At 38.1% G+C, this 13,946-nt stretch overlaps 1 protein-coding gene across 3 annotated transcripts in view; it reads right to left on the bottom strand.

Moving 5' to 3' along the window:
* usf1 (upstream transcription factor 1) overlaps positions 1–13,946 on the bottom strand; it is a 108,300-nt gene that overhangs the window by 38,497 nt on the left and 55,857 nt on the right. For 2 of the 3 annotated variants that reach the window (XM_051931829.1, XM_051931830.1), the window contains exons 2-3: positions 9,381–9,430; positions 2,240–2,353 (exon numbers count right to left, since the gene is read on the bottom strand). In XM_051931829.1, the coding sequence (XP_051787789.1) occupies positions 2,240–2,353; positions 9,381–9,407 (141 nt within the window). In that variant the 5' untranslated portion in view covers positions 9,408–9,430. Of the gene's footprint in view, positions 1–2,239; positions 2,354–3,619; positions 3,736–9,380; positions 9,431–13,946 lie in introns of all 3 variants that reach the window. The other variant, XM_051931828.1, reaches the window with a different exon arrangement.

Here is a 13,946-nt window from a genome sequence, read left to right as displayed (position 1 = left end):
TTGTCCACTGTGCGCAGCATAATCAAGAAGTTCACAGCACATGGCACTGTAGCTAATCTCCCTGGACGTGGACGGAAGAGAAAAGTTGACAAAAGACTGCAACGAAGGACAGTCCGAATGGTAGATAAACAACCCCAATCAACTTCAAAACATATTCAAGCTGTTCTGAAGACTCAGGGTGCAACAATGTCAGCTCGAACGATCTGTCGACATCTGAACGAAATGAAACGCTATGGCAGGAGAGCCAGGAGGATCCCACTGCTGAAACAAACATAAAAAAAGCCAGACTGGAGTTTGCCAAAATCCTTCTAGGCGAACGTCTTGTGGACAGATGAGACCAAGGTAGAGCTTTTTGGTAAAGCTCATCATTCTACTGTTTACAGAAAACGGAATGAGGCCTACGAAGAAAAGAACACAGTACCTACAGTCAAACATGGTGGAGGTTCTAAGATGTTTTGGGGATGTTTTGCTGCCTCTGGCACTGGATACCTTGACTGTGTGCAAGGCATCATGAAATCTGAATACTACCAAAAGATATTGGGGCGCAATGTAGGGCCCAGTGTCAGAAAGCTGGGTCTGCGTCAGAGGTCATGGGTGTTCCAGCAGGACAATGACCCCAAACATACCTCTAAAAGCACCCAGAAACTGTTGAAGACAAAGCGCTGGAGAGTTCTGAAGTGGCCAGCAATGCGTCCGGATCTAAATCTGATTGAACACTTATGGGGAGATCTTAAAATTGCTGTTGGGAGAAGGTGCCATTCAAATCTGAGAAACCTTGAGCAGTTTGCACAAGAAGAGTGGTCGGAAATTCCAGTTGAGAGGTGTAACAAGCTTGTTGATGGTTATAGGAAGCGTGTGTGAAATGATATCAGATTTGGCTTTTTTTCTCTGTTTTTTTGTGTTGTTCCAATGCACATAAAGGAAATAAACATGTGTATACCAAAACATTTGCAATTGCAACAATTTTCTGGGAGAAATGGTGCATTTTCAAGGAAAATTCCAGGGGGGCGCACACACACACACACAGAGAGAGAGACAGAGAGAGAGAGAGAGAGAGAGAGAGAGAGAGAGAGAACAAAAGTGATCAAGGTTATTTCAAGTGTGCTTTCATTAAAGTAAAATTTTGTGACAAAGCAAAAAACATTTTAAATATAAAAAAAAAAAAGAAACAACTAAAGCCTAATTTCAACTGTGAGGTTTGGATGTGACAGTATAAACATTTAGGGCACAATATTGATGCTTAGTCAAAGTTTTCCACTAAGTGAAAAAATCCTGAAGTATACCATTTTTTACAGAGAATGCTAGAAGTCTCCACCTGTTAGCTGAAGTGTACCAAAATACAGGTTATACATTGCAACAACTACCCTAAATATATTGATCTTAGATTGCATAAAGCAAAAGAAATTCAATCCAAGACAAATGCCCTATTAACTGAAATGATGTAGCAAGTCGAAATAGCTTTAAAAAAAAGGCCAATGAACACTTCTGATGAAACTACTGAAAAATTAGCAAAACAAGCTACTGAGTTGTGGCAGATGGTCAGGGTACGTCTATAATGGAAGGATCATGGGAGAGACAGCGATCGGGGCATAATCTCCCCTGGAACGCTAGAGGGCAGCCCCCAGGTTGCTGCAGCACCATGGGCTCCCACAGGACTTGATGGAAGTTGGACTTTAGCACACCCCGGTTGGGTCTTGTGGGTGCCACCAGGGGGTGCTTTAGGAAATGTAGAGCCCTTTATTGCAGCTCTTCCACCATACCCAGAAGTGCTGCTGGAAGGAGAATAAGAAAAAATAAACGTGTGTGCTGAACTTGTGTCCTGCGTCTGTCTTTTTATAATTTAAGCAAAATACACTAGCTTACATCAGAAAGATTATCCATTAATTGTAAAAAGAGTAAATACAATTTTTAAATCAAAATGTTATTGACCTTGTAGATGTTGATATGCATTTGAAAATACACTGCACTGTCATGTGAATCTGAAAGGTTTCATCTAGCATGGCAAGGCCAGAAAGTAATGGTGAAAGAAATAGGGCAGTAAATCACAATACTGGTAGCTTAAACTATAGCTATTGTTTTCACATCCTTACACTAATATATAGAGTGAGACATGGCCAAAACCATACATATCCTATCAGCTAAATCAGTGAAATAAACAAAATCCTCAATGACCTTACTTGTTTGAAAGCCAACTCACTTCCATTATTCTATTATAAAATAAATGTGAAGTGTCTGATACCTGTGTAACAGGTTGTGTTGCCGTAGGAAAACCTGTGACTACGCTAACAGCAGTAGAGCCATCAGATTGACTTTCTATCTGTCCATCAGATACCTGAATGACACGATAGGTAACCTTTAGGAAGAAAAAGAATAAAGAGAGGAGAAAAGTTATACAAAAAAGAAAAAAAAAATTAAACATTAATTCTTGTAGCTGAAGTAAATTAACCATCCTTAATCCTATAAATAACTTTCACCATTATTCATGAAGAAAAAACCTGGTCAATTAACTTCTACAAACGCAAACAACTTTGCATAAATACCAAAATAAATTCCTTTAATATTTTAAGAATTTATACCAACACAATGATTATATATGATTCACAAAAATATTTCTCCTCCTGCCCTGTTTCATTTTATACATTAAACTGAATGATCAAAAATTAATGAGCCACTATTGAGTACTAAACTATGATCAGCCATAACTAAAAGACACCATCAAATTAGTATTGCCAAGACTTGGATTTGACTGTACTCTATACAGGACACAGTTGCAATAGTTTCAAACGAATAAATTGTTTCCTTCTTCCATACCCAAAACTTAGCTACACTGTTACGTTTGAAGAGGATCTGCTCTTCATTTGACAATGATGAAGACAATCACATGTGTCAGTTTCCTTGGGTAACAGATTGCAAACCTGACCTGGACTCCACAACTCAGTCCACAGGGATGCTGGTACAGTAACTGGTTTATTTAAAGGACAGTTGCATTAAAAACCCTTTGCAAAACATTGCATAATGTTTTATGTTTTATTGAGTTCCCTGTATTTTCCTTCAAGTTACTTTGCATCCCATATCCTAAATTGTATGGGAGCAGGCACAAGAAAAATTCCAATTATTATTGTATGAAATGACAAAACACACCTATGGACTTTTCATTATTAAAATATAATCAACATTTTGGACCAAAAAAAAAAAAAATATATATAGGCATTTGGGAGTGTGGGGAAAAAAATATGATGGCACAATATAATGGAGTCAAACTATTCAATTAAAAGCATTACTTTACCTGGACTTAAAACCCAAAAGAGTAGGTCTTAGATTTGCAACTATACTAATCTATTTAGTCTAATAAAAGTTTTTTACCATATAAAGGAAGGACCATATCAAAAGACATCATTAAAAAGCTCCATCATGGAACCTACAGTGTATTTTAGGGCACATCAGATCATACCAATGGCAACAACTATGGAAAAAAGGACACCTCAGTGCTCTCAAAATAAATCACGGTATTGGTTTGAGTGGTTTATGGAAATGTATGTAGAGCAAGCACCAGTATTGCTGCGTTGATCTATCTAAAGCCCTCTTAACAAAAACACTGAGAGGATACAGTTCCCCCTACCTGCCCCCCAGAGGTCTCTGTCTTGAAGAGGTATTTGATTGGCTGTTCTGAGGTAAAAGTGGCGGCTGACTGAATTGCGGCAATGGCAGACGGATCTTCGGCTGTAGCTACTGAACCTGTTAAAAATGCAAAGGCACAACTTTAACACATTTATGAAAAAATACAAAATATGATGAAAGGCATCGCAAGAGAACACTGGGCTTGAAATGCCTCTTGCATGCAATACAGGATGAATTACATATTTATTTAGCAGGAAAAACCAGGAACACATTTACAGCCTGAAGTAATGCTTTATGCTCTGCTCATGGCTAAATGAAATATGAGAGATATGGGATTCCCAGCAGGAAATTTCTTGTAAACACTCTTATTATAAGTAGTAGGTACTAGTGGGGGAAAAAAATACAACTTTTGATACCTTAGTTTATCAAGTTGATATGTTACACTGACCCTGGCATCATTTAAGTTTTTTTAAAAAAAATAAATAAATAAAGTCAGGTCTGCCAGAAATGACATTTCATAGTGGCAGTGTATCTGGGAAGATGTAATATCCTTACAACTCATTTTGTTGTCATTTTAAAAATAGCCGATCTTTGTTTTTCTGCAGAATGTTCAGCAAGTCAATAGTCACCTCTCTTTTCGCCCAAAACTTCAACTGGAAATAAACAAGTAGAGAATGATCCGGAAAGGTTTAACATTAGAAATGGCAATTCTGAAAACTCAGAACATACTTCAAAAGAGTGGTCAATCCCTTCCCTTGTTTTTTTATGTACATGAGTTCTTTCATTTTACATACACATATGCATTGTTTTGCTGCTAACTTTACACATATCCCTTTGAAGCTCCAATGCCTCAAATTTTGCTTGTACCACCTTAAGTTCTCGGCTGATTGCACTTCATGTCATATATGAAAATAAACCATAAATGCAAAAAAAAGTCAACATTGCTGAAAGGAAGTTTCTCTGATAAAAGTCACAGCAATTAACAAAGCAAAATATAATTCAGTGTTCTCCCTAGCATCTTTTAGCAGGGCCCTCCGCCCGGCTAATTTAGTTGAACGCCCGGCTGTCATCTCGCATGACATTGTGAGATGACAGCCGCAGATCTAATGATCTGCAGAGAGGGTAAGGGACGAGCGGGCGGGTGGGCAAATATTTTAGAAGTAGGATTGCAAGTTGCGAGGTGCTAAAACTAATAGCAGGGATGAGGCAGAGTGGAGTTCACAAGCAAAGAGTATGGGGAGGTGTACATGGTAATAGCAGAGGCAGAGCAGTTTAATTAAAGTAGCAAGGAGTATGGAGAGGTGGGCAGGTGAGAGGAGGCTGTACATGCTAACAGCGGGAGCAGAGAGGCACTTCACAAGCAAAGAGGATGACTGATAAAATAAAAAACACTTGTGAAACCAGCCTATCAGATATCAGGCGTCAGGAATTGACGTCTCGGTTCTCAGTGTCAGTGCAGTCTGTGTAGTGCTGCTAAGCTTATGTCGAGAATAAAGTTGACATTTCCACTTTATTCTCTCCGTTTACCTCGAGATTAAAGTCGACATGTTGACTATTCTTGTAGTTTGTCATTAAAGTAGAACATCGTAAACTAAACTTCATCTTAAAATGAATATTTAATTTACTAGATTTTCTCAAACCCCGTCATAAATTATGTAGCTCATGAAATACTTTGTGTTTTCGTGTGGTGATCCCTCCCGGTGCCTCCTCAGTGCAAGCGGAAGTCCATTTAAGAAGCGCGTAGTGATTAACAACTCGGTCGGGGAACACTTAACACAAAGCATTTAATGCACTACACTACCTTATGACGGGGTTTGAGAAAATCTAGAAAATTAAATATTGATTTTAAGATGAAGTTTAGTTTACGACATTCTACTTTAATGACAAAATAAATTATGAGAATAAAGTGGAAATGTCAACTTTAATCTCGACATAAACGGCGAGAATAAAGTGGAAATGTCGAGAATAAAGTCAACATCTCGACTTTATTCTCAACATAAAATTTTATTTCTTCAATGTGCCCGTATTTTTTTTTCTTCACTGTGGCCCTAATACGCTTCCGTAGTTTTGTTAAAGTGACCCATCTGCCATTCCTTTTTTGTTCAGATCTTGGCCTGCCGTAGGGCAAGTGTGCATTGAATATCCAGCAGTCTCTCACTTTCTCACTCAAAAGTCTGATTCATAGGTACTTTTAATTTTTTCCAAACGGTTTACCAACATGAGCAAAAAAAAATGTTCAGAAAACAACACTGCTCAGTTATTTCAGAAAAGAGACGCCACAAACTAATGAAGGTGCAGCATCAACTCCTCATGTGGCAATTTCTGACAAAGACATTGCAGAAGCTGGTCCATCAGGGGAAATCTCTTCAGCACACACTCTGCCAATTGATAAATCTAAGCACCGCTTATTCGGCATAAACAAACAATGGTTTAAAGATTTTGATTGGCTAATGGTCAAAGAAAATGGTATGTAGTGCTCATTGTGCATGAAATATTCAAACAGACATCCCCCAAGGCAGGAGTTACCTTGGGTAAACGTGCCATGCACAAGAATTTGAAAAGAAAGCTTGCTGGACCATGAAAAAAGTAAAACGCACATTGAGTCTTCTGCTGACCTTTTAGGAAAGTGTTTACTAGAGCAAACTGGAATCGGTCAAATTGAAAGATCTGTATCTGTGTTAAATAACTTACAGAGAGATGCCTTTGTGGGAGCTTTAAGATCCATGTATTGGTTGGCAAAAAATGAGTTGCCACATACAACGCTATTTGAAAAGCTGTTGGAACACTGAAGAAACGGGTTGTTCCTTTTCTAGGAAGAAGAATAAATATTTAACTGAAGACACCTTCTGCATATGCAAGTTGGCTTTGAAGAATATTTCTTAATTTTTTTTCATTGTTTTCACTTTTCTTCCCGACAGCGACAATACTTGCGCCTCTTGGTTTTTATTTAAAATTTTTGTTAGGATTACAGAATCCTTAATTGGATACTTCTTAAATTTAATAAAAAAATATTCTGGCACAAGTGTCAAACCTTAAAAAAGGAAGTCATATTGACCATTGAAAAATAATTATTAATAATTAACTAATAAAAATAGTGCACATTTAAATTTTCCCCACCACTTAATTTCCCCATCTCGTCTCACACGGCTACTTTTCATGCCACCTGGCTGGAAAAAATTTCTGGGGAGAACACTGTAATTTATGTGATGGGTGCATTTCAGGGGGAGGTGTATAAACATTTTTAATAAGTAAAAATGAGGACATAGTTATTTCGATTGTAAACCACAAAGCGACTGAAATTAACTATAGGAGTGGAATGACCTGCTCTCAACTTTGTGCATTTAAGACACTACTGATGCACCCATAAATTTTCAAGTGTTACCTTTGTTAAAACTCCAGTTGTCATGTTTTAAACTAAGAGTTTGAGTCATAAGTACATCCCACAAAGACACATCTTTGTTTTTCTTTGAAATACAGTATTTATAATACAAAAAAAAGTTAATCCAAAATTGGACAATGTTCTCTACAACTGGGCACACAATATAGGATTATTTATTTTCTTGGCTAATTTGGCACAAAAGGTTTTGTCAGCACTATGTACCAGTGTAGTTAGTGAAGGGTTTTTTAGTGAAGCTATAGATAAGAGAAAAAAACAGATTTATGATAGTATCGATTTTTTTTTTCCCTCTAAAAGAATGGGCCCCTTTTGAAAGGTTAATTAAGAAAGATATTTATTTCAATTGCCAAAAAAATTACGGTGCCATTTTTTTTTTTTAATTGAAATCTAATTTTGTTAAGATTGTTTGTACCTCTTGTTGGCTAAATATTAAAAACATTATTTGCAAAAATCATTATTTTAATAAATATAAAAATAATGTTTACTGTGTTTCGTTAAATAAAAGTGTATGCTTCTCATATTTGCTCTTGGAAATGTAGCATTAGTCTTTTCTTCCTAATAAAAGTACTCATTCAGTACTAGGTGTCAGCCTAAAGTGCTTATTAAATACTCTGTGTCAGCTGTCAAAAAATAGTACTAGTACATCCCTACTGTTAACTTTGAGTCACAAAGAATAGACAGACAGCACAAGTGGTGAAGCTGTAATTTGCAAAGTGGGTTGGCAAGCAATAATTCTGAGAAAATACAAAATGAATCTCCATTTTTTTGAGGAGTTCATTCTAACTTTCTATTTGGGAATGGAAATGAACAAAGAACATTTGCAAAACTGAAAGGAAAAAGAAAAAATTAACCATTCTGGATGCAAGTTGAGATTCTTCAGCATCCATTCTTCACATAGCAAAAATCAACCACAACATATGTACATACCAAGTATACCAATATCACAGATGCAGCCCCTAACTGACAAGTAAACAGTGACTATAGTGAGTTGATAGGATGTAAGGAGAAATACTCAAAGCATGCATAGCAGCAGACTGTATAATTCATAACACAAAAAGTACAAAATGGAAACAAAGGCAGGTGAAACATGGTATACAACATCAAATAATTTCACCAACAACTCATAATGAAAGCAAAATACAAAATAGCATAAATTGTAATAACATTTATAAGTCTCAGGTTTTTTTTTTTAAAGAAATTGTCCAGTTCTCTGTATTTTTTTAATCGCCTGTGCTGTGAATCAGTCATTTTTTTCTCTTTGTTGATGAGTCCATTACGACCTAGTAAACTATTTATTTAACTATATGTGAGAACCCACACCACAAAATCTTTTTACAATGAATAAAACAATGTAATAAACCAATTTTTGATATAGGAAAACAGTTGCCTAAAGTGAAAAAGAAAGCAACAGAAAAGAGCACTGTCTGATGTGTTCCATCCCATGTAGGGTTTCAAGGAACCAAAGTCCATCCCACAAGCATTGAGGGATAGAAAAAGCCCTAGCCAATACATCACTGGAGATACTAGTGTACAGTCCTATACTGGGGTTAGTTTAGAATAGCCAATTAACCTAACCTGCACATCTTCTGGGATGTAGCTAGTGAGTTGATTAAATTAAATTCCGTTCTACCACCCGGAAAATAAATACGGTATAGCCAAGTTGTTTTTATTTACTTATTTTTTTCTAATGACCACATTAACTAGGAAAGTATAGGATAAGAAAATACTTATACTGCATATACTGTAACTTACCTAATGAAACCGAGACAAAGGGCTCACTCTGAAGACCAGGATCACCTCTATCTTGATCAAGTGAAAATCATAGTTCAAGTTAAAAAATATGATCCCCTCACAAGTGTTCATTGCAATGTAGTGGCTTCTCTCTTGTAATTCTCTCTTGTATTTAAACCTGTGTACCTCATATAATGTAGTGAATAATGTGTGTACTTTTCTGAATAATGCAACTGAGTGGAATTCTATCATCATAATTCAAGTGGTTTGCTCTTTCACTACATTTAGACCAGATCATTTAAATATATGCTTGTTATGCTCCTTTGTTGCATCAAAATGAACTGCCAAACTGTCCTCAAACAATGTCAGTAAGAAGGAATACAAAAGACATTAAAACCAACTTAATAATTTTAAAATTATTCATCTATAGACTTTCAGGATACCCTCGGCAGTAAAAGCAACATCTAGTAAGTATATAAGCAGATGTAAAATAATCCTGCAAGACTAGTGGCAATAAATTAAAACTTGACAAGGTGTTAAACAGGTGATCTGATAAGAAACTGGATTACTAGTGAAATATTAAAACATACCTATTTGAAATTAAAGGGATCTTTTAACCTATTTTCTCTCTTACCCTCCTCAACCACGGGTCCACTTCCATCTGAATCTGGACTTTTTTGCTGACTAAAAAAAAAACCAACAAAAAAAATAGTCAATCTATATACATATATAGTAGGCCTCATTCACACAATTTCAATAGTACTTAGAATAATAAACAAAAAGAAAAAAGGTGCAATGCTAAGTTATGTTTACATTATTTGGAGAAAAAAATATAAAATGGGATGTACAGTGAGGAATGAATAGAACCAGCAATTTTTTGGGATTGATTTGGTTATTGACCAATCATAAATTCAAGAAAGGAGAGCTGGTAGAAGTGCTTGACTCAATTTATTAAATTAAATTAAAAAGAGCTGTAGAACTGTCAGACTATGGGATGCAACAAAATGCATTTCTCAGTATTTTCTAAACATCATTTACATGTTTTTCTTAATAGAATCATATTTCCATTTTTGTTCAACACAAAACATACACTTGAAAGTTTTATGAAAAAAATGTATCAAATTGCACTACAATTTCCAATATGTTCATACACATATACTGAAAGAGTCTTCCAAAATGTTACATTGTATTTAACCTTTGTACAGTCCTTAATGTTACTGTGAAAGCCCCCTAAAAGACCAAGCTCACCCACAAGTGCTGAAATACTTTGTTTTTCATAGGGCTATAAAGCAATCTGGTGTCAATAATGATACTGTTTGTATGTCATACAGGGTAGGATTCAAAAGTAATGAGCCTAATTTTGTTCTGACGCGAACGTACCTCGCCGCGCGCCCCACTTGCCAGCGACGGCGGGTGTTGGCTTCACAACACAACGGAGCTCCTACCGCTCCGAGCTTTCGGAGCGGTAGGATCAGCCTTGACGGGAACCCCTGTGCGGTAGTGCGTTACACGGCGGAATGGAAAGTTCGTTAGAACAACGGTACGCATTGAAGACGAAGACCATGCTCATTGCCTTCTTCGGAGTAAAGGGGATCATCCACTACGAGTTTGTCCCGCAAGGACAGACCGTGAATGCTGCTTACTACTTGGAAGTCCTGAAAAGGCTGAAAAGAAGCGTCGCGCGCAAGCAAAGGGACATCAAGGACAGCTGGAAGCTTCACCATGATAATGCGCCCAGCCACACCGCCTTCATCGTGAGCACCTACCTGGCCCGGGTGAACGTTCCGGTGGTCCCCCAGCCTCCCTACAGTCCGGACGTGTCGCCTTCTGACTTCTTCTTGTTTCCGCGCTTAAAATCAGCGCTGAAAGGAAAACGCTTCGACTCGATCGAGGACATCCAAGCAAATGTCAAGGCAGCCCTTGCAGCCATCCCGGAACAGGCCTACGTGGACGCCTTCGAGTCATGGAAAAGCCGCCTACAAAAGTGTATTGATGCAGGAGGTGCCTATTTTGAAGACTATTAATTAGTTGTACCGATTTGCTCAATAAATTTGTCTTTTTAAACAAAGGCTCATTACTTTTGAATCCTACCCTGTAGAGCTTCATCTTTTCTCCTTTGTAGAAACACTGTGGATAACACAGCCAAACCAAAGCTGTGGAGTTTTCGACTGACATTCTGAACACTGGGTGGAGTTTCCATATATTGGATACTCTAGTTTTCTTCTAAGATACTCATTATGTTGAATGGTACCTTTAAACTGGCCCTGTATAAATGAGTTTTGGTGTATAAGCTGGTGAACTGGTGTCCTAAAAAAAGGATGTTTTCCGCTTTGCATACAATGATACACAGATAAGACCTAGATAACACCCAGAGTTGTAACACAGTACTGGAAACATTCTTCAGTAATTAAGCTTTGGATAGTGATGTGTGACGGCTTGCTACATTTTAAAAGTACGTTTTTGCTTTATATAAAAATAAATAAATAAAGTAGCCCTCTTAAATGAGTATAATAGCAAAAGCTTGCAAAATCTGAAACTAAACAGAATACAATTAGAAAATGAAACCAGGTATAAATTAGCTAATACTCAAGTAAGATGCAATATGAGCAACTCTGAACCAAAAAGAATTATGAAGAACAACAAAGTGAGCAAGTAAAAGTTTACTTTGAAGGCAAAGTGTAAAACATAAATTATATCATAATAAGCATTTATAGCAGAACAAGCAACTGTACAGGGTACAGGACAGTAGTGGCTAGAGGCCTGGAGGAAACTGAAAGTAACTCTAAAGTGCAGAAAAAGGTTAAAATAAATTATATACAGTGCATCCGGAAAGTATTCACAGTGCATCACTTTTTCCACATTTTGTTATGTTACAGCTTTATTCCAAAATGGATTAAATTCATTTTTTTCCTCAGAATTCTACACACAACACCCCATAATGACAATGTGAAAAAAGTTTACTTGAGGTTTTTGCAAATTTATTAAAAATAAAAAAACTGAGAAATCACATTTACATAAGTATTCACATCCTTTGCTCAATACTTTGTCGATGCACCTTTGGCAGCAATTACAGCCTCAAGTCTTTTTGAATATGATGCCACAAGCTTGGCACACATATCCTTGGCCAGTTTCACCCATTCCTCTTTGCAGCACCTCTCAAGCTCCATCAGGTTGGATGGGAAGCGTCGGTGCACAGCCATTTTAAGATCTCTCCAGAGATGTTCAATCGGATTCAAGTCTGGGCTCTGGCTGGGCCACTCAAGGACATTCACAGAGTTGTCCTGAAGCCACTCCTTTGATATCTTGGCTGTATGCTTAGGGTCGTTGTCCTGCTGAAAGATGAACCGTTGCCCCAGTCTGAGGTCAAGAGCGCTCTGGAGCAGGTTTTCATCCAGGATGTCTCTGTACATTGCTGCAGTCATCTTTCCCTTTATCCTGACTAGTCTCCCAGTCCCAGCCGCTGAAAAATATCCCCACAGCTTGATGCTGCCACCACCATGCTTCACTGTATGGATGGTATTGGCCTGGTTTCCTCCAAACGTGACGCCTGCCATTCACACCAAAGAGTTCAATCTTTGTCTCATCAGATCAGAGAATTTTCTTTCTCATGGTCTGAGAGTCCTTCAGGTGCCTTTTGGCAAACGCCAGGCGGGCTGCCATGTGCCTTTTACTAAGGAGTGGCTTCCGTCTGGCCACTCTACCATACAGGCCTGATTTGTGGATTGCTGCAGAGATGGTTGTCCTTCTGGAAGGTTCTCCTCTCTCCACAGAGGACCTCTGGAGCTCTGACAGAGTGACCATCGGGTTCTTGGTCACCTCCCTGACTAAGGCCCTTCTCCCTCGATCGCTCAGTTTAGATGGCCGGCCAGCTCTAGGAAGAGTCCTGGTGGTTTCAAACTTCTTCCACTTACGGATGATGGAGGCCACTGTGCTCATTGGGACCTTCAAAGCAGCAGAAATTTTTCTGTAACCTTCCCCAAATTTGTGCCTCGAGACAATCCTGTCTCAGAGGTCTACAGACAATTCCTTTGATTTAATGCTTGGTTTGTGCTCTGACATGAACAGTCAACTGTGGGACCTTATATAGACAGGTGTGTGCCTTTCCAAATCATGTCCAATTAACTGAATTTACCACAGGTGGACTCCAATTAAGCTGCAGAAACATCTCAAGGATGATCAGGGGAAACAGGATGCACATGAGCTCAATTTTGAGCTTCATGGCAAAGGCTGTGAACTCTTATGTACATGTGCTTTCTCAGTTTTTTTAATTTTAATAAATTTGCAAAAACCTCAAGTAAACTTTTTTCACGTTGTCATTATGGGGTGTTGTGTGTAGAATTCTGAGGAAAAAATTAATTTAATCCATTTTGGAATAAGGCTGTAACATAACAAAATGTGGAAAAAGTGATGCGCTGTGAATACTTTCCGGATGCACTGTATATTATATATATATATGGAAGAGAAGGTCTGTGATACGGTTTGCATATTTGCAGCTGGAGATCCACAAAGGGAGAAAAAATGAATCACGTATATATATGACATACCCAAACCTGTCATATCTGATGAACAACATTTTTCAAGATCTAAAGCTAATAATTCAAATTTTACAGCAGGTTCTGGGTTGAGGAAGGTGGTTGGGCATAAGCCTAGAGTTATTCTGGCGGATGATAACTTGGCCTCTTTGGCAGCCGTGGGGAGGCCGGGATGGTTGTTGAATTTGGCACAGGGGCAAACGATTGAACAATGTATGGACTGGGTGAAACGCACTAATGACGTGTTGGCCGACAATGTTGTGGCATTATTAGGCCTGAACAACATTGTAAATGACAGGCACCCAATCTAATTTTAAGAGTAGGGACCCAGAAGTAAACCAGCCCAAACCCCACAAACATTAAGATAAGGATTTGGGGCAGGCCGATATACATATACAGTGATACCTTGAGATACGAGTGCCCCAATGTACGAGTTTTTTGAGATACGAGCCGTCACTAGGTCGATTTTTTGTCTTGAGTTACGACCCAAAATTTGAAATACGAGCCATCAAAGAGCTTGTCCCCGCACATTCCGAGGAACTGACGACAGAGGAGTTGACGGAACTACATACGCAGCAACATACGGAGGTTCTGCAGGAGATCGGTATTGCAGAGGAGGTTATCTCTTAAAGTGAGATAAAGGAAGTGTTTGCAATGTGGGAAAAAGT

The sequence above is a fragment of the Erpetoichthys calabaricus genome, chromosome 9 (genome assembly GCF_900747795.2).
Source record: "Erpetoichthys calabaricus chromosome 9, fErpCal1.3, whole genome shotgun sequence".
NCBI classification, from domain to species: Eukaryota; Metazoa; Chordata; class Cladistia; order Polypteriformes; family Polypteridae; genus Erpetoichthys; species Erpetoichthys calabaricus.
Note: the sequence above shows the minus strand (reverse complement) of the source record. Positions and strands in the feature narration are given on the sequence as shown.